General features: G+C 40.9%; 1 protein-coding gene across 2 annotated transcripts; it reads right to left on the reverse strand.

Moving 5' to 3' along the window:
- Positions 1–1,560: 1,560 nt before the first annotated feature.
- Positions 1,561–19,143, reverse strand: LOC117882212 (putative ferric-chelate reductase 1). 2 transcript variants are annotated; one of them, XM_034780279.1, is made up of 9 exons: positions 18,928–19,143; positions 18,237–18,350; positions 14,412–14,524; positions 10,086–10,172; positions 8,654–8,751; positions 6,435–6,493; positions 4,404–4,541; positions 4,280–4,305; positions 1,561–3,271 (listed from the first exon to the last, which is right to left on the reverse strand). In XM_034780279.1, exons 1-9 carry the CDS (start codon positions 19,049–19,051, stop codon positions 3,182–3,184), a joined length of 849 nt encoding a protein of 282 aa, XP_034636170.1. In that variant the 5' UTR covers positions 19,052–19,143; the 3' UTR covers positions 1,561–3,181. The 2 variants fall into 2 exon arrangements, with proteins under 2 accessions (XP_034636170.1, XP_034636171.1); XM_034780280.1 differs by lacking the exon at positions 10,086–10,172.
- Positions 19,144–21,308: the final 2,165 nt, after the last annotated feature.

Consider the following 21,308-nt stretch of genomic DNA (forward strand, 5'->3'; position numbering starts at 1 on the left):
AGGCACTGCCTGCACTAGCCTTTTCCTCCTGAATTTCCTACTGTTACTATGACTTGAACTAGTGTAAACAAGAAGCTGCCATTATATCACCATACCATCGAATACCATTCAGAGCAGGTCTAGATAACATGTATCTAACAGGGCTTATTCAGGGAGCTCAAATGGTGGTAGCAAAAGTGGGGATTGTTCTGGCAAGCAATGTAGCCTAGTCAGAGCCATCCAACATAAAGGCCTTTGTACATATTTTTGCCAATAGGTTTGGCCATTAATACAAGTAACAAGCACTCCACCCAGTACCCTGAATGACCCCCTTGATGACTGTTGTGGCCAGGTCATCTTGATTCTGAGGTAAGCTTATCAAACCCTTTTATGGAGCACTTCATACCAACTATTCATCTAATACATCAAGTCAATGGCTCAAACTTTAATGCGATCTGCACTATGAAAGAAAGGTTATTTGTGGACACCTCCCCTCCCATTCATGAGTACATAATGTAACCACAGCAATAACTTATACTGAAAAACAGTATTAGGAAAATAACTAATGCATCTTTTAATTAGAATTAGCAGCTGGAAACAAGTTGGAGACCTAAAACCCAAGTGACCAGCTGGCAACCACCACCAAGTATGCTGTTGACCCTCTGTGATTCACAGACCAGGGGTTTGGGAACCATTGCAATAACTCCAGAAAATACATTTTGTTACCATATTGGCCACAACAATATAATAGTATTGTTTGCATAGCCTACATCTAAGGATGTTTTGGCACTTATTATATTTTCAAAGGATCAAACAATGGTGACTTACACAGTCCAGACTATGAGTAGGTGTGGCTCAGCATGGGTTATTGCAATCATTCATTCAAATAGAGTACCACAACTGGATGGAAAAAACAGCAGCAATTATAACTGTAGCCATAAGTCTGAGACGAGGGGCATGACAAACGCATCTATATCATGCAAATGTGGGCCAGATTACTGGATATGTAGAAAAATTACTATCTGTACTTCTCCCAAAACAGTACCAGAATTCTCAAAGAAAAAACTGAATATAATTCTGTGTTTCATGTAAGAAAGAAGTGGATGAAAATGTGCACCTGTCCCATAGGTTAGTATTCCTGAGAACTCAGCTTTGGGATCAGCTGCATTCAATTCAGATTTGGGTTAGTGGAAAGGCATCTTACTTCTTAGATTTTAGGCCACTGTCACCTTCATAGTTCTATTCCTTTCCCCTGATTGTAGGCATAAAGCAACATCATTTGGGATCATTTAAAAATTCATGTTTTCTTGGCATGGAAATTAGAAGTACAGTGCTTTTGTTTTTAAAGAATTACACATTATAAACATGTTCTTTAGATATTTGGATAACACCACAAACCTACTATTTGGCTAAAAAAATAATACAGGGGTAGAGACACAAGATGGGGGAGGTAAAATTTTCTTTTATTGGACCAGCTTCTGTTGGTAAGAGAGAAGCTTTCAACCTTACCCAGAGCTCTGTGTAAACTCAAAAGCTTGTTTCTCTCAACAGAAGTTGGTCCAATAAAGGATAATACATCATCCACCTTGTCTCTCTCATATCCTAGGACCAACATGGCTACAACACTGCATAAAACAGTTGTATGCAGTGATATTGCTTTATTATCTCAGCAGTGACAAAAGGGATAATATATTATTGCATAAAAGCTGCAATCCTATAAATTCCATAAAGCCATTTTTCATCCAAAGGCCTATAGCATAATAATCAATGGGTTCTTCTAAGTTTAAGGTACATTGTGTCATTCTTTTGAACACTGTTTTTAATATCTTAAGTGTTATAAATATATTTCAGCAAAAATTCAAAAGTAACCATCATGGGCCAAATCCCATTGAAGTTCAGTGGGACCATTCATATGAGGCAGGTGAGCAGGATTTGGGCCCTATATACTTTCTATCCAGTAGATGACTATATAATATGGCTACACAACTGAAGGTTATGGACTAGTTAGCCTGTTTTGAGACCTGCTTTATTATTCATCATATGTACATTGCATTATAAAAACTACAATCAATTAATAAAAAAGAAGCTTATATAGAGTACATCATGGGTTCTGGGACCTTTACAATTTTCAAAACATAGCTGCATTTTAAATCTCATGTTCCTGTTTTCAGACTAAAAAAGAAAGTTATGAGCATTTGAAAACAAGGAATTATATTAGAAATACCCATTAAATCTGAACAAGCATGAACACAGCCAGGCACTGACTATAGGTCGGATCCTGCACCATGTAAGTCAGAGGGAGTTTTTTGGTTGATATCACTGGGAACAGAAGCCTACAGTAGTCTGGGAATAGGTCTGCACAGGAGCTGGAAGGTTTAAATTCCAGCTTGAGGAGACTTAGCTAAACTAGCTCTGAGTAAGCTAGCATGCTAAAAAAAAAAAAAAGAAGTATGGCCACTGTGGCATGAGAGCAGCATGGGCTAGGGCCCCAAGTACGATCCTGTCCAAGACCATATGTATGTACTCAGTGTAGCTACCTTGTTCTGCTGCTTGTGCAGCCATGATGATGCTTCTGTTTTTTTGAGTGCTAACTTGATCAGAGACAGCACAGGTCTATCTCCTTGAGCTGGAATTACACCTTCCAGCTCCTGTGTAGACATGCTCTGTGGCCCTGACCTTGTACTGGGAACCTTGCCGATGGACCTCTGAGCCTGCACTGAGCCTCACTGAAATCCTGAAGCCAACAGGACTCTGATGGGCACAGAGATTTGCCTGTGCAGTTCAGTCTAAGTTAGTCATATGAAAATCAGGTCCTCAACTTTTTCTCTACACAAACAAATCCTCTCTTGTTAAAGATGGAAACATCGACAAAGGTTAGAAAGGAGTGTAATATGAAACAACTGTGAACACCTAGCATTTATATATTGCCTTCTTACCTTTCATGTCAGAAATAATTATCTGCATCATACTATACTGTGTAGAACATCTCCAATAAGTAGCTAATGGAATCTCATTTATAAAAATTATTTTCAATTATTGTGTAGAAAATGATAATGTGTCAATTAGAGAACATAAAATATTATTTATAAACAATTAAAAACTTGCTAACACATCTATTCAGTGTTCATTTTTTTTGTATTTACTCTAGAAGTGTCTCAAGATCGGAATAATCTTCATTCCTCCAAGATAAGTTCTGTCCATTTTAGGATTTTCCAATTCCCACAAGCAGTGCTATTAAAAATGCCAGGTTTCCACATGTATATATTAAAAATAGAACCATTTCATTTTTTACCTAGAAAGGATAAAAACATTAAAAGAGAATTATTAAAAGAAATATAAAATTAAATTCTATTTGTACATCAGTTTTAGTAACAGCCCAAGTATGTACTAAGCAGCTGTATCAGTTTTCTGTTTGTTGATAATTAAATAGAATTGATAAGTTCAATACACACTTGGCAACACTAGAAGGAATTTAGAGAAGGAGTCACTCTGAAGAAGACTGGGAAAAGAGAAAAGAGCATAAGCTGTGTGTCTAATTGAAAATGCTTGAGGGTTTTAAGTACAGGTAACCAGATTGTAATTATCCAAATTAGAATTTGAACAGGGTACTGGGGTTAGAAACTCTACACTTGCAAAAAGTTTCAGGGGATATTTTGGGATCATATCACAGTTTGCCTCTCATCTGAAAGACAGCACCTCTAGCAACAGTGTCCCCAGCTCTCACTGTCACTTATGCAGTGCCACTTCACTGCCACCAATTGAAAACTCAACCCAAAGAGAAAGTTAAGAGGTGACCTGACCACAGTCTAAGTACCTATATGGAGAAGATTTATGATAGTAGAGTGCTCTTTAGTCTAGCAGAAAAGATATAAGATCCAATGGTTGAAATGTAAAGCTAGACACATTAAGACTGAAAATAAGGTGCAAATTTGTAAAAGCGATTGTAATTAATCAATGGAGCAACTTACCAAGTGACGTGAAGGATTCTACATCACTTGAAGTCGTTAAATCAAGATTGGAGGTCTTTTGAAAATATGCACTAAGGGCCTGACATAGGAGGCTAAACTAGGTGATCATAATTCAGGCCTTAAAAAAAATAAATCTATGAATTCATCTTCCTGCAGCAACCTGGGTTTTGTGTGGTGGTTTCCCATTTGAGTATTAACTCAGCTTAACTCCAGTTAACTCAAGAGATCTGACAAGATCACATCCCAAAGTGATGCAAAATGTATTTTCAGTGGTATGAAAAATAAAACATTTTACACCTCATTAGTGTTTTAAAATGTGATATCAACATTACCTTCCTATGTGAATCTTCATATTTCTCTGAAAAATATAACCAAGAAAATTACGAGTCTTCATTTTACTTCTTGCCTTTGCTAAAAGAAAAACATTTCTTCATATGAATTGTGGCTGAGCTTTACCTTTCTTTTTCAACCAAGCATTTGCATCAAGCATTATGTACACTAATGCCTCCCATCCTACAAATCCTCCCATAGTTTTGACCATCCATCGGCTGGGAGATGAGTCAAGCATCTGTAGTCCCAGAAATATGACAGCAACTAAAGAGCAACAAAACAAAACACACACTTGATATAAAACCACTGATCATTATGGACTCCATTCACAATTTCAATAGACATTTTAATTTTTTACGTGTGATTGTTTGATCTGGAAATACTATTCAGAAGCTTGGAAAGCAGCATTAATAATGGTGATGTAACCTACTAGTAGGTGTATTTTACAGATCCTCTGTGCCCAACCTACAGAGGATATGAATCAGGTACAGCTCAAGCTGTAGAAACTTCTGCCCCTGGCCCCCATTTAATTCCCTGTGTGTCAGCCAAGATGATATGCCGTAAAAGCAGATAGTTAGCTCCTGACCTCAGTGCTCTGATCCTATGGAGATTGGGTAAGTGAATGCCACAAGTGGAGTAGCAGGGCATTGCACTTGGAAGAAAGAGAGAAGAGCTGATGAGAGTCTTCTTCATTCAGGAAAGCACTTAACCACTAAGTGCAGCATGTGGAGCCAGGGCTTGGGGAGTAGGATGGGTGCTTATTCAGCAATTCAGAAGTGCCTAGAGGCCCCCCTGTCACACACAGATACTAATGACTCTTCTATCTCCAGTTCATGGCACTCCCTGCCACTCCTGACTCTAATGGCCCTGTGAGGATGATGTGTACTGGTTACTGTTAGAAAAGTAATCACTTCCATATGTAAAAGCATCCATATGCTCCAGTTTCATGCCAATGCAACATTTGGTAAAACAAATTCAATTAAATGTTCTAAAAATGTGTAAGGTGTTATAATTTCTTTACTTTTGCTGCGTTTTTTATGCTTAAAAATTCATGACTCAAGTTGAATCCGTGCATTACCTGTATGTTCAAAATATAATTAAGGCAAACAAAATAGAGAACGCTAAGAATTAACTTTAGATGACACAAGAACCCACGTTAATTATTAGTCATAATTATAATCATCATCATCTTCACTATTATTGCACTTTACATCGGAAGACCTTTCAATGCTAATTAAGTTTAAATACTTGTGAAGTAAGAGCTTGATATAGCACCCATTGTCTTTCAATTGACCTCAGTGGACTCTGAATCAGGATCTTTGTAATATTTTAAGCAATTTGCAGTGGGGCAACTGAGAACAGAGAAATTAAGACACTTGCTCAAGGTAACACAGCAAATTGGTGGGAGAGCTGGGAACAGAATGCAGGAATCCTGACAAATGGACATCCCTCCTCCCCCATGGAAAATGTCAATGTAAATGACAAAAATTGTTTTTGTTGAAATTTTCCACTAATAGTTTTGACCTACTGGTGAAAACTGGCTGAAAACCACAATACTTTAATTTGGAAATGCACACCTCATTGAAGTTGTAGTTTAAGTTCATGTCCCCATTCTCCTCTCCAGACAGGAGTCTTTGGTCAGACTGCATCTACTGTGATGCACCAAAAATCTCTCATCTTGATGCATCAGTGGAGTCCCATGTCTGGTGTACCATGGGAGATGCAGTCAAGTTTGGGAGCTTAGCTGAAAGAGGAAAATGGGGACATTAGGTAACTGAACTACAACTCTGATGAGAACTGCAGTAGCATTTCTCAATTGAATTATTTCATATTTTAGCCAAAACTGACAACTGAAAACTTTCAAAGTGTTTAAATGAAAAATTCTGTAGGAAGCAGATGTTTTTTTATTAAACTACTTTTTTGTGAAAAGTAGTTTAATAAAAAACAATTTTGTCAAACACAGTTTTGATGAAATTTTTTCAACCAGTCCTTATCCTGACTCCCAGACCTGCCTCCTCTGAAAAATTGATCAATAAGATGAATATTAAAAATGGAATTATAAACTCAGTTCAATAGTTCTAGTCTGAATATATGGGCACTCCAAAGGGGAATCTATAGTAGTTATATGAACATTATTTAAATATTAAAACAACTCACCGGCCAGGACTTTTATGACAAAAGCATTTAGAGCATGAAACCAGTTAAAAATAAATCTCCTGTTGGTACAATAGAAATGATGTGTTAAATATTATTCTTTTATGAGACAGTAGTGTGACATAGTAAAATTTTATTTCAAAAACACAGACAGTGAATAATATGCCAGACTAGTTTTTCAAAACTCTTGAGATAATAAATCCCTCAGGGAAACACTGTAGGTTCTTAAGGGTGTTAGATGCCTTTAGATCATTTTTCAACTGAACGCCAGGAAAGAAATGGCAGATGGCTCACATAGGAGGGATTTCCCTGTAGAGAACTGCAAAAGGCACTTCTCATTAAAAAAAAACAAAACACAATTGTTTTTGCAGTCTGTTACTGAATGCTTATTATGCTGTACACAAGAAGTAGCCTTTTCAAGATCCTCTCATCTTCTCCCACTTTTTGCAGTTTCCTCCTGCTGCCCTCCTCATCCTTCTAGACACTCACACTCTTTACCTCCCAAAGATTGCCCACTTGCCTTTTACAATCCAATTCCAAATTATAGTTCTTATCTGGTAGGTACCAGTAGAGAATGTCCAGAGTCTGATAAATCCATCACATATTACTTGTTGTGACCCTAAAACTTCAAGATTCATTGTTCTCTCAAATGCATGAAAAATATAATTAACACTCCCCAAATTTCAAGGGTGTCTGAATACGGAGTTTTGGCTCTGACTCATCTGTAGTAGAAAGATGTATTATCAAGAGTGGACTGGAAGAGAGCTATGCAATGAAGTGAGATGTCAATTTTTTGTAAGTGAAAATACAAGAGCTGATGAATCTGAGCTATCATTCCAATTTGTGGTTTAAGTGAACGAGCCAAACAACACACTTGAGTCAAAATCTTTTATGGATAACAAATAAGTTGTTGCAGATCCTAAAAGGCTCACAGAGCTCTTTGGTCTAAATGAAAACTAATATGACCTTGTATCCAAAGGTAGGTACACCGATGACTACTTCAGCTACCACCTATTAGCATTGCTTAAAACAGTGACAGCAAAATCTTGGGTAAGCTGCTTTCCTAACATCCAAAAGCAATCATCAGTCATGCAATAGCTTGTTAATTCTGCATGGGTTGGATTTATCAGAAGGCGGCCATGGGCAGATCATGTGCACCAGCTTGTCAAAGTATGCCACTTGTTCTAGGGAGAGGCCACTGTAGTAGCAATCTGGGTTTAGGGGTTATGTTCCCACAGCTCTTATCTGGTCATGTAGAAGGGTGAAGGAGTGTCAGACCCACCTTAATCCTCTGTCATATTGAGACTCTGGCCACATTGGAGTTGGGGGGGGGGGCAGGGCAAGCCTTCTGATATTGATAAGCAAGCAGGCATTGAGGAGCGGAAAGGTACACAGAATGGGACAAGCCACACTCACCAGACAGTGTGGTGGAGAGGAAGATCATCCTCAAATAGGGGGAAGTATCTTATTGCCACCACACAGACCCTGGGTGGAGCAGGGAGGATATTTTTAATTGGACTAGTTTCCTTTCCCTTCTTTTTAATATAGGAAGAAGGCTGGTAAGACTTAGTATTTGTTTCTGCTGCTTGGCTTTTAGGGTTATTTTGTTTGTTTACCATGTGCTAAGTCTAGCTTGCCCCCCTAGTTTGCTGGAGGACCTCCAGGCTGTATATGGAAAGGATTGGATTGTTGCATCTTTAACAAAGTCTCTTTCTCCAGAATAGTGAATTAGTTGTTGAGTTCTGTAGGTCTTCACAAAACCAAACAATAAGAGTTTTAAACAGTCTCAGTGAAAATCTCTTCCTTTCCTCATTGACTCTTGTGATAGCACCATTCCACTAGTTCTCCATTCAGTCTTCCAGCATAGACAGGATGTGAATTTCTAATAGCAAAAAGTAGCAGAAAACACCCAAACTCCAAGCATACAAAACTCTTATGTAGATTACCTTTAAAAGGGAGTGAAAGCCATAGTGACAACACTTATTTTTCTATTTTGTTGCAAAGAAGCCCTGCGTAAATCCCAGAAGTGAGCAGCTGGATTTAAAGGACTGTCTCCTCATGACGTTGCACGCTTCTTTGCTCCAACTAACTTCCAGCAAATCATCACTTCATGATTTGGCTTTAAAAATCCTATATACAATGTGCGCTCCAACTTTGTAAGTCTTTTTAATAAATGCCCAGGTTTAAAAGTCCATTCTATTGGATCACTTAGATGTACATACCTTTTACTTTGAGGAGAAGGCCGAAAAAAAGCTATCACTGGTTGAAAGAAAGAAAGAATCATGACAATGCATCCGATGACAGCATGGGCTTCTGCATCCTATGGAAGAGATCAGCACATAGCATTGATGTCTGGGATTTGGTTTCTTAATCGCTACTTTTAAAGATGCTTCCTGACAACTTAGGGCCGAATCACGCTCTCAGTTATACCAGAATAAAACTGGAATGACTCCACTGAAGTCAAAGAAGTCACTCCAGATTTATTCTGGTCCAACTGGAAGTAGAATCTGGCCCTTAAATTTCACTGTAAATCCATCAAAGGGCCAGTGTATAGTAATGAATCTTTAAATTTATTTTTCCTTGCAGAAATCTATAGTTTTAGCTCCACATTATGTAAAGTATTGAAATAAGTTCCACACTCCCCCACAAAGATGGGGAAACAAAGCAGACTGATAATGCAAGTAAGAATAATAATAATCAGAATCTCTTATCCTAACCCTTTTCCTCCAAACTTTAGGTAATACTGGTTATGCTGAGCAGCATTTTTTGTTAAAGGAAAACTGTGTTTTGATAGGAAAAAGTAAAAATAGGGTCATGTGTTACAGTATGTTACATGGTGAGATAAGAAACACATTACAGACAGGGAGTTAGGTAAGTAGCTATATGGCCCTGATCCTGTAAAGGGATCTGCACGTGCACACCTTTACTCCCACAGCAGTCCCATTGCCAACAGTGGCACTCTGCTCAGGAGAAAGGAGTGAAGTAATCCCTTTGCAGGATCAGGACCTGTAATTGCAACATGAATTACACAACCTGGATTCCAGAGCTGAAGCTTCACCAGGTTGTGAGAAGTTCTGATTCAGGGTAATTACATAGATAGCCCCGTCATAGATGTGATGTTTGGACACAAACTTTCCAAAAGTTTCAGGGCTTCAGAGGGTTTGGCTCTAAGCCTCTGATTCAGGCTGATCTCTGACAAGAATAAGGTAAGCAGATTTCCATGATAGGGAAAGAAGGCATGTATATAGCTGAGATGTGAAACAAACAAGGAGAGCTAAGAGGTGAAATGTTGAAGACAGAACAGATAGAGAAATTACTTTATCAGTTACTCAGTACATCATAATGGCAAGAAATAAAGGGAATCATAGGGTTAGAAGGTACCACCAGGGTCATCTAGTCTAACCCCCGGCCAAACTGCAGGATGTGTTGTGTCTAGAATATGACTAACATGACGAGAGATTATATTGCATAAGAACAATTTTCTTAAACTAGCAAAAGGGCATAACAATCTAACAGCAGTGGGTTGTACACTGGAAGGTCTTTAGTGAACACTCAGTTCTGTATTTACATTTGAAGACACAAAAATGAGAAGAAAATATTTTCTATAATGTGTTAACCAAGAAAGTTGGTGGGGAGAAACTGGGTAAAACTTACATTAGCCCATCCCATTACTGCTACAAAGGCCAGTACAAAGGCAGTTATTGTTTCTGCGACAGTTATCACCATCAGAGACAAATGAATCTAAGTAAAAACAGATTACAGGTTATTAAACTCATCCATAGTATATATTAATGTGTTTGTTATTTTGTTGCAATAGTACAAGTTGAAGAATTTTTATGTTAGTATATAACTGAAAAAGTTCAGTTGGTTAGATATTGGAAATTTGTAAGAGGTTGTAAGCCTGTTAACCTTAATATGTATGGTTAGAGACAAAGTTGGTTAAGGTTCACTTAAAGAGGTGAAAAATATTATTCTACTTCTGCCTTTGATTATCCATTGATTAATGCAGCTTCACCTATCTGTGTGTCTTGTCTGAACATAGAATTTCTTTCATTTTTAATGGCACCACCAAAAGACAGTGTATTAGTTAGTGTTTGACAACTAGCTTCTTTATAAACAGTTTGCAAAATGTCTCTCTGCAGGTCAATGAATTAACTCCTTTTATTGCCAATATTTGAATTTCTAAAAAACTCCCATACAGCAGGTCACATGATTAAGTAGCAGAAATTGAATTCTTGGGTTTACCAGCCTATCCCAAACTATTAAAATATCTGTAACTAACATACTTATCAAACCAAGGGCTTACATTTAATTAATAATTTCAGAAATCTACATAAAGCAAAAGGAGAGAATTTTGCCTCTGACGAGGAAGTAAAGATACTAAAAATGGTCAGCCTACTTTCTATGGAGACTTCCATTATGAGCAAAGGGGAAAAGAAAATAAAACTATGCCATGGAGTATGTTACATTCAAAACTAAGGTCAACATTTTCAGATCAATGGGAGCTGTGGAAGATCAATTTTGAACCTCTGAAAATTGGGTCAGTAATTATGCAATAGATCCATAGCTGGTGTAAATTGTCGCAGCTCCTTTGATTTCAGTGGAGCTCTGATAATTTTCACCAGCTGAAGAACTGCCCCAAGATGTCCAACTCTGGGTACCAAAGGGCCTCACAGATTGTATACCCTCATGCCAAAGTCACTGGGACCATCTGGGTTGGTGCTTTCCTGGGTGAGTAAGGGTTGTACAATCTAGCCCCAAATTAGAACATTTTGCTTTAAGTGATCTCTGTGAAACTGAAAACTGTAGTGTGAGAAACCAAACAGCTTAGTCCAGCTGGTGAGAAGATAATCCCAGCAGCTGGGAGACAGGGAGGAATGGGGTACAGTTCAGCTGCTATGGTACTCTTTGTAAAGTTTATATATTCTCTGTCTCCATCTGCTGGTAGCACTATGTAACACCACCCTTGGTTAGCATATCAGGTTCTGAGGCAATTCAGTCTACTCAGCAAAAAACATAGCTAATGACGCTATACAACAGGGGTGGGCAAACTTTTTGGCCTGAGGGCCACATCGGGTTTTGGAAATAGTATGGAAGGCTGGTTAGGGGAGGCTGTGCCTCCTGCAACAACCAGGCATGGCCCGACCCCTGCTCCCTATCCCCTCTCCCGCTTCTTGCCCCCTGACAGCACCCCCTGGGACTCCTGCTCCATCCAACCCCCCTGTTCCCTGATGGTCCCCCCCACCCAGGACCCCTGCCTCATCCATCCCTCCCGCTCCATCCCCTGACTGCCCCTGAAACACCCACCCCTGACTGCCCCCTGCTGCCCCATCCAACCCCCCCCTTCCTGATTGCCCCTGGGGACCCCTGCACCCATTCAACCCCCTGTTCCCCGCCCTCTGACCACCGACCCTTATCCACACCCCCACCCCAAACTTCCCTGCCCTCTATCCAACCCCCCCCCGCTCCTTGTCCCCTGACTGCCCCCCACCACCCCATCCAATCCCCCCCTCCTTCCTGACTGCCCCCCGGAATCCCTGCCCCCATTCAACCCCACTGTTCCCTGACCACCCCAACCCCTATCCACACCCCAAACTCCCCTGCTCCCTGCCCCCTTACCGCGCTGCCTGGAGCACCGGTGGCTGGCGGTGCTACAGCCACACCACCTGGCTGGAGCCAGCCACGCCACAGCGCAACACAGAGCACCGGGTCAGGCTGGGGTCTGCAGCTGCGCTGCCCGGCCACCCAGAGCATTGCGCCAGCGGTGTGGTAGGCTGAGGGTGAGGGCCTGAGGGCTAGCCTCCCGGGCCAGGAGCTCAGGGGCCGGGCAGGAAAGTCCTGTGTGCTGGATGTGGCCTGCAGGCCGTAGTTTGCCCACCTCTGCCATACAATGTTCAAATTATCTTCATCTCCCTGTTCACATCATGTCATACATATATAACCCAAGCAATGCATTGGGCACCTTTATGGTTTCAAGATGTGTATGGTTTTCTAACCAGAGAAACACTTTTTGACTGCTATGTCAACTGCACGAAAATAAGCATATTTCTGTCTGCACCATTTTCCAAAAAAGGGAAAAATCTGGTTCCAATACACAGTAATAGCATGTAAAATGGGAGTGTCACATTCATTATACGAAGAAGGCTGAATTATGTTTAACTGTGCTCCACAGCAAGAGCCTACAAATTTAGGGTGATATATTGGCCTTGACTCATGGCAGAACTCCCACTGATGACAACTGACCACTTGGGTGTGCAATTGCTCAATTTCTATGACAATCATGGTAACTACATGTCCAAATTAGGCATGAGAGGGAATGGCTACATTTGAAAAATATGGCCCTTAAGTGCCATTGTTAAGCTTCAGAATCAACATAAGTTAAATAAATAAGGCAGTTCATGCCTGTCTTAGCTGCCATTTCAGGCTGAGAAGAACAGCACTACATTGTTCTGCATTGGGAAGGCTATCTTCTCAACCACATGGACTTGGGCTAGGACTTCCATAGACTCCTTTAAAAAAAGTTCATAACCTGGGATTTTTCAATGAAAGCTTCCTTTCTCAAGAACCTGAATCTACCATGAACATCAAATAAATACATTTAATGGTCAAGAGTCTGACCAACACCCCTGGGATTAAGAGATCCTCCAGGATAACAGCTTCTTGTGAATCATGTCAAGTAAATGCATCACTCTGAACACTCCGGGCAGCACAGTCACTGTGTATTAATTTTACTACACAGAGGTCTATTGCACCGAGAAGGAAACTTTCAATGAGACTTCCCATAGAAGTGTGTGACAATCTTTTGATAGCAGTACCTTCCATTGAACAGTTGTGAATAGCCATAACTTAGACACATGAAATACAAAAGAACTTATAACAATTCAGCTAATAGCTGTGGTCGAACCACCAAATTAAGGCAATAAATTCAGAGCTTGTTCTTAACTTCCATGCTTGCGATGAGGCATTACAAGTCATGTGTCTATGATGACCCTCTTTAATTTCTTTAGTAATAGTGTGGAAATTCAAACAAAATTTTTGTTAAGAGTGATTATTTTACAACTTTAGATCCAAGCTTGGCACCACTGCAGGAAGGGGAGGCAAAGGTGGTTCTAAGCCACCTGTTATACCTTCTCTAACCCTGAGAGCATATGGGTGCAAAAATGGTTCCCCGGCAAAAATTAGAGCTGCCACAGAGGTACTAGAGTGCACTGTCATCCAGCTCTACCCCCTCACACTATTGACATGCCTATTCCTTAGTCTGGAATAAACCCTACAAAAAGAGGAGAGCAAGAGGTGTAACCTGGCATTCTTTATATCATGCAAGAACTTTCCTGTGTTGGTCTTTTATTTCCTATAGCACACTGATCTCATTTTCTCCTTCTTGTTAACCAAAACAATGTCATGCATATGATTGTGATGTTCTGTGGTATTCAACATTGTTTAAATACTCTCTTCAAACATTAGAGCTGGTCAAACTATAATAATATTTGCTACACATTTAGTCTCTTTGTAGGCTAGTGAATCATTCTACTTTGTTTTGAGTGCTACCAACCCTGGTTTTTGTTAATATAGTCATTGTTCATAACCATTTACGGAATACAAAGGTTCCAGATGTTTTTTTCTAATAAATGGGATGACCTATGCATTTTGAGAGTGTGTGTACACACATACTTCCCTTTGATCAGTTATTGTTTAGAAATGGCTTCTCCAGTTCCACTGCAAAATGATAGAAGAAATAGAGAAAACAATCTTATCAGAGTTTCTTTTTACTCGTTTGCCCATTGTATCATTTCATTTTGCCAGTGATGGTGTTATAGTCATTGATAAAAACAACGAGGCGTCCTTGTGGCACCTTAGAGACTAACAAATTTATTTGGGCATAAGTTTTCGTGGGCCAGAACCCACTTCATCAGATGAATGAAGTGAAAAATACACTCTGAAACTAGTAATTGATAGTTTTTGTTCCATTTATTTACATACCTGAAACCAAATATCTTTGCCAAGGAGAGTTTTTCCGATAGCATTCTTCAAATACCTAGCAAATATCATTCCTATACTTCCTGTGGTCATCCAGGCTATCAGCATCAGGGCCCCTTATGAAAAACCAAGACAATGAATAGATGATATGTTCAAATTCTAAACAGTAATTCCAATCCACTCCTAATTAAAAAAAAATTGAAATCATACCTTCAGGCAGTACTAAGCAAGTAGAAAACACGGGCAAGTGTATGTGTTAGCACAACAATAATGCTGCACTTCAAGCTTACAAGGTGCTGAGCACTCTTGCCACAATCCAGCAAAGCCTCAAGAATGTGCTTAACTAGGAGCATATAGGTAATTCCATTGACTTCAATGAGACTGCTCAAGTTTTCAAGTGCTTTGTTGGATAGAAGCCAGACTACTTAGGTCTTTCCCTAAAGGATTCTCTCTTTTAGTGTAATTAAGCTAGTGTGCTAACATTCTCTCTTTCTTTCAAACTAAATAATAAACACTTGTTTTTCATTGCTAAGAGGGAAGCTCCACAGTTCTGTTTCTTCCAGCAATAACATGACAGTACGCCTCTCCCCTGATATAACGCGCTCCAAATATAACACGAATTCAGATATAACACGGTATATCTGGAGGGAGGAGGGCGGAGTTAGGGCGGGGCTGGGGCGGGGCCGGGGGTGGGGAAATGGGTGGGGCCAGGGCCCCGTGGAGGGTCCTCTTTTTTTATTTGTTACATATGGTAACCCTATTTAAACCCCTCAGGCAGGAGCAGGGGAACCACCCTGTTACACATGGTAAGATTTTTTTTGGCTCTTGAAGACAGCGTTATATTGGGGTAGAGGTGTATTATTAAGGCTGTTAGAGAGAGGTGTGTAATAGAACAAACTTTATTTTAAATGTTAATAATATTCCTTTAACACTGAAACTCTCACGCTAGGGGTTATCTAAACAAACAATTAGACTTCAGAAAGCTGTGGTTTGACTCTAGCCCTCACTAACCTACTACAGTGTAACTTCGTCTACTCTGGGGAGGCATGTTAACAATTTGTTAGAGTGCTTTGATCTAGTCTTCTTTGAAACAGAACTAAATCAAAGCACATGGGCAGATTGTTAGTTCACATCAGCAGGGTGCACACGAACAGTTACACTGCAGCAGGCTAGTGCAGCTAATGTCTCACCCCAGCTTGGAGTGAACTAAACATTTGCATAGACAAGCCAGAGGTCAGATGCAGATAGAAATGAGGCTTTACAAATTGTCAAAAACTCTAGCTCCTTTAGGCTGCACTTGTAGCCAAATGGCTTATTTTGCAAAAGTGGAAACACAGTTTGTCTCTAGGAGTCAGAGACTGGTATAAAACTTATCAGAAATTGCAGCCCTTGAAAAACTCATACAAATGGTAAGAACTCAAAAAGTTGCAGGATTGATGCAACTTTCTTTTAGTTACAGACTTTGCTATGTAATTGTATTTTATATACAAGTCTTTGCTGCTGGGGGAATTCTGCGCCACTGCGCAATGCAGGATTTTGCAGAAATTAAGGTTGTGTATGTAGAAATGGGCTGCAGTGCTGCTGGCTGCCACTAGGGATTACTGGACCCAGCAGAGCCCAGCTGGCATGTAGAAGACACTGCCAGGGAGAGGGGGAGAGAGCTAGAGGGTTCCTGACAGCTGCAGTTCCCAGCATGTCCTGAGGGAAGGAGAGAGCGGTGCACAGGAAACTCCGTGCAAGCCTGGGACCGAGCATCAGGCTGTTTCTCCCTCTGGATCCCTGGGCTCTGGAGGGTGGCGGTGAGGAGGGTGAGTGTCTGGGCTGGGGGGCCTTGGCTGGGCTCTGTGGTGTGTGGATATCTGGGCAAAGGGGGGGCCCATGGCTGGGCTCTGTGTGTGGGGGGGGGGATGCGGGTATCTGGCCTGGGAGGCCCCCGTGACTGGGCTTGGATGAGGAGGGGATTCGGGTTTATTGGCTGCGGGGGGGTGTTCCATGGCTGGGCTCTGGGGGGGAGGAGTTGTGGGTGTCTGGCCCCCTAGCTGGGCTGTGGGGGTGGGGTGAAAAGGGCAGAGAAACAGGAGTTGTCATAGGGGTTTCTTTAAGTGTCTACTCCTGGGGGAATTTTTATGTATTTCTGCATTGTTACAGACATACTTGTTGACAGGTATTTTGAAATAATTTACCAAGATAAATATTATGTAGCATTATTTTGACAAATAAAATTTGCAGAATTTTTAATTTTTTCACACAGAACTTTTAATTTTTGGGTGCACAATGCCCCCAGGAGTAACAAGTATAAGTGATAAATGAGTCACCCACTGGGTCATTATACATTTCTAACCTCTCTTTCTCTCTCTCTCAGTTCTTTTCTCTAAACCTGTTTCTGAGCCTGAGTCTCTGTAGGGGGATCTCTCTCCTCTCCCTGGTACTCTCTTCTTTTCTAAGCCTCTCTTTATAGCCATCTTCTTTCCTACACTAGACATACACAGCAGTGATTTTTACTTGACAATGTCACAAAATGTGTCTCTTTGTTACTCTGTAAAAATGAAGATTTAATAACAAAAATCGAGGTGATTAATATGACCAGGTACATTATCATGAAAGAACCATATAATTTTCCTGAATTTTAATCCAGCTGTACAGTTAATGTCTAGAACTGTGCCATTCCTAGGAAACAGTTAGATATCCTTTGTTGTAAATCTGTTATTGTCATATTTTGTAACATATTGAAGATATTCTGTATAGAGAAATCCAAGTTGTCAAGATCAAAGCTCTCTGTGGAGCATAAACCAGAAAAAACAAATGTTCAAATAGATTTTGGAATATCTAAAATCCATATATTTCTATTTTGTATCGTTTAGTTAAAGATTAATCTTCTTTTTATCTTTAATGACTGCAACTGATCTTCCTTGAAACAGACTGGAAGTGTATTATAAACACCCTTTAAAAACTACTGTGCTCTATATTTCAAAATACTTCTCCCAGAACTAAAACTATCATGTTATTTTTGAAAGATCACACAAGAAAGATCAGATTATGAATGAGCTCTGGAAAATTAAAGGTAATTTGTTGTGTGGTGGAAAATCAATTTTAAAATTGTCTAGATCACTGTAAAATAACTCATAACTGATACAGAGGATTATCAACTATATAATATGAATTCTTTACTCTAAGTTTCTTGTACGAGTTCCTGCTCAACTTTATTATTATTTAGCCTTTTTTACTGTGTCAGCTACAGAAGATAATTACTTCCCATAATATAGACACAGACCTTCAATAAAGCCATGCTAATTTACATCTGCTCAGGATCTGGTTCAGTGTGTGTGTGTGTGTGCAGTTTATACGCCCCCCCTCCCCCGCCCCAACATGTGGAGATAAATACCCATGTGACAAATTAGAGAATCATCTGATCACTTGCAGAACAATATAATAAATAAATTCATCGTGCACCTTTGGCTTCCTCTCCTATCCCCTTCCCCCTAACTCAGTAATCCATCTACTCTAAGACTTATTCTAGTAGTCCAATCCACTGAGCAACTTTAAAAAATGGCAGCGGTTTGATGTCCTCCTTCTCCCAAATGTGGAATTTCCCCATCGCACCCCTCTAAGATGGGTGAAATTCAGCAGCAGTGACCGATTTTCTATACATAAAAATAAATGACTTTAAAGTCCAATATGATTTGAAGCTGCAGGACTAGAAATGGGAGCCTTATTTCATAAGAAAGGATGTGAGTGTTAGCATATCTATGAAAAACCATACACTTTCCCCCTTACAAGGAAGGAATGGATAGTTGATTCATCCAGTTACTTTCTTTAAAATATTCTTACCATGAGCCTTAATAATAGAAGGTGTAGAACTGGTGCCACCTACTGCTTCATAGCTTGAAATGTTCACTTTCTGAGGAGTGATAAAGGGTGTCCTAGGATGCTTCTGTATCTTTCCTGAAAACATTAAGCAACCATTATTCAAGCTGTTGGCTCTTTAAATAAATTAAATTAATATTTCTTTATATTTTTGTACATATTTTAACTCAGTAGCATGACCCATTAAGTACGGCCAGGGAATGGGACTCAGGAGTCCTGGGTTCTATTCCTAGCTCTGCCACTGATTTCTGTGTGACCTTTGGTAAGCTACCAACTTCTATTTTCTCTCCCACCCTCTCTTGTTTATTTAGACTGTAAGCTCTTTGGTGCAGAGACTGTCTGTACAATGCCTATCACCATGGGGCTGTCATCTTGCAGGTGGTCTCTTTGTGTTGCTCTTATACAAGCAATAAAAAAAAAAGACAAATACACTTGGAAAGAATATATTTTTTTCCAATAGTGTAAGCTTCACATGTATCAAGCTGCTGCCATCATGTCAGCATGTTATCTTCTCAGACCAAAAAAAATCTGTTATCCTGATCACATTTCAAACCTCCACAAAATATGTGTGTGTGTGTGTATGTATGTATATATGCGCACACCACCTCAATTGTTAGTCTTCCATTTGGACATTGCATGATAAGGCAACACTCACCAGCTGATGATGGTCCCTGGGCCAGAAATATGAAGTACAAATTGCTGGCAGCTTTTGACTGAGTCGATATGGGATTTCTTGTAATGAAAGAGCAGTTGATGATTCCATTGTTAAAGGAAGTCATTATGCTCTGAACATCACCCTAAAACCAGAATATCTGTAATTATTACATAGAACAGGGGTCGGCAACCTTTGGCACATGGCTCACCAGGGTAAGCACCCTGGCGGACCAGGCCGGTTTGTTTACCGGCCGTGTCCACAGGTTCGGCTGATCGCGGTTCGCCGTCCCAGGCACTGGGGGCTGCGGGAAGCGGCGCAGGCCAAGGGATGTGCTGGCTGCCACTTCCCGCCACCCCCATTGGCCTAGAGCAGCAAACCGTGGCCAGTGAGAGCCACGATTGGCTGAACCTGAGGACGCAGCAGGTAAACAAACTGGCGAGCAACGTCAGGGTGCTTACCCTGGCGAGCCGTGTGCTAAAGGTTGCCGACCCCAACATAGAACATTCATCATACAGCAATAAACAAACAGTATTCTTGCCAGCAAGTTAAAGAAGTATGGGCTGGATGAATGGACTGTAAGGTGGATAGAAAGCTGGCTAGATCATCGGGCTCAATGGGTAGTGATCAATGGCTCCATGTCTAGTTGGCAGCCGGTATCAAGCGGAGTGCCCCGAGGGTCAGTCCTGGGGCCGGTTTTGTTCAATATCTTCATTAATGATCTGGAGGATGGCGTGGATTGCACCCTCAGCAAGGTTGCAGATGACACTAAACTGAGAGGAGTGGTAGATATGCTGGAAGGTAGGGATAGGATACAGAGGGACCTAGATAAATTAGAGGATTGGGCCAAAATAAATCTGACAAGTGCAGAGTCCTGCACTTAGGATGGAAGAATCGCATGCACTGCTACAGACTAGGGACCTAGTGGCTAGGCAGCAGTTCTGCAGAAAAGGACCTAGGGGTTATGGTGGACGAGAAGCTGGATATGAGACAACAGTGTGCCCTTGTTGCCAAAAAGGCTATTGGCATTTTGGGCTGTATAAGTAGGGGCATTGCCAGCAGATTGAGTGATGTGATCATTCCCCTCTATTCGGCATTGGTGAGGCCTCATCTGGAGTACTGTGTCCAGTTTTGGGCCCCACACTACAAGGAGGATGTGGAAAAATTGGAAAGAGTCCAGCGGAGGGCAACAAAATGATTAGGGGACTGGAGCACATGATTTATGAGGAGCGGCTGAGGGAACTGGGATTATTTAGTCTGCAGAAGAGAAGAATGAGGGGGGATATGATAGCTGCTTTCAACTACCTGAAAGGGGGTTCCAAAGAGGATGGATCTAGACTGTTCTCAGTGGTACCAGATGATAGAACAAGGAGTAATGGTCTCAAGTTGCAGTGGGAGAGGTTTAGGAAAAACTTCATCTAGGAAGGTGGTGAAGCACTGGAATGGGTTATCTAGGGAGGTGGTGGAATCTCCTTTCTTAAAGGTTTTTAAGGTCAGGCTTGACAAAGCACTGGCTGGGATGATTTAGTTGGGGATTAGGTCCTGCTTTGAGTAGGGGGTTGGACTAGATGACCTCCTGAGGTCCCTTCCAACTGTGATATTCTATGATTCTATGTTCAGCAGAAATAGCATCTACCTCATCAATTGCTAATTACAAAATTATGTGCTATTAGTAAAGAGTCGTTTATGGATTTGCACCACGTTACAACTTTAAGTAAACAGTGATTCAACAATGCTGGGCTTTTAGTTTTTCTTTACTAGTGCTCAAGGGCCTTATTCTGAATACATGCACCTGAGAAATTTTAATCAAGGGAGAAATCCCATTCTCTTCATTGGAAATACCCATGTGAATATGGGATTACTCATGTGAGCAGGTATTCACATGCACAAATATGTGCAGGATTAGACCCAAAACTATGATCATTTAGTTAAAATGTGTCATTTCTTTAACTTGACACAAATAAAATATGTATATTGCTCTTCCCCAGTGTGTTAACTATGACATCAGAGCTTAGAGCAGTGGCGGGCAACCTGCGGCCCATGGTCCGCAGATGGCCCATCTGGGTAATCGACTGGCGGGCCGCAAGACAATTTGTTTCCATTGACCATCCACAGGCACGGCCGCCCGCAGTTCCCAATGGCTGTGGTTCGTCAGTCCCAGCCAATGGGAGCTGCGGGAAGCGGCGTGGGCTGCAGGGGCATGCTGGCCGCTGCTTCCCGCAGCTCCCATTGGCTGGGAATGGTGAACCATGGCAACTGGGAGCTGCAGGTGGCCATGCCTGCGGATGGTCAATGTAAACAAACTGTCTCGCGGTCTGCTAGCAGATTACCCTGATGGGCCATGTGCGCCCGTGGGCTGCCCACCACTGGCTTAGGGTCTCATT

Source organism: Trachemys scripta, chromosome 8, assembly GCF_013100865.1.
Source record: "Trachemys scripta elegans isolate TJP31775 chromosome 8, CAS_Tse_1.0, whole genome shotgun sequence".
In the NCBI taxonomy this organism is placed as follows: domain Eukaryota; kingdom Metazoa; phylum Chordata; order Testudines; family Emydidae; genus Trachemys; species Trachemys scripta.

What these genes read in the sequence shown, in the direction of transcription:
- LOC117882212 (XM_034780279.1), bottom strand. Translation starts at nt 19,051, where the DNA reads ATGACTTCCTTTAACAATGGAATCATCAACTGCTCTTTCATTACAAGA. An exon ending in CCAGGGACCATCATCAGCTG is followed by an intron (nt 18,351 to 18,927) that starts GTGAGTGTTGCC and finishes TAATGTTTTCAG; the next exon opens with GAAAGATACAGAAGCATCCT. An exon ending in TGCTTGGTTGAAAAAGAAAG is followed by an intron (nt 4,306 to 4,403) that starts GTAAAGCTCAGC and finishes TATATTTTTCAG; the next exon opens with AGAAATATGAAGATTCACAT.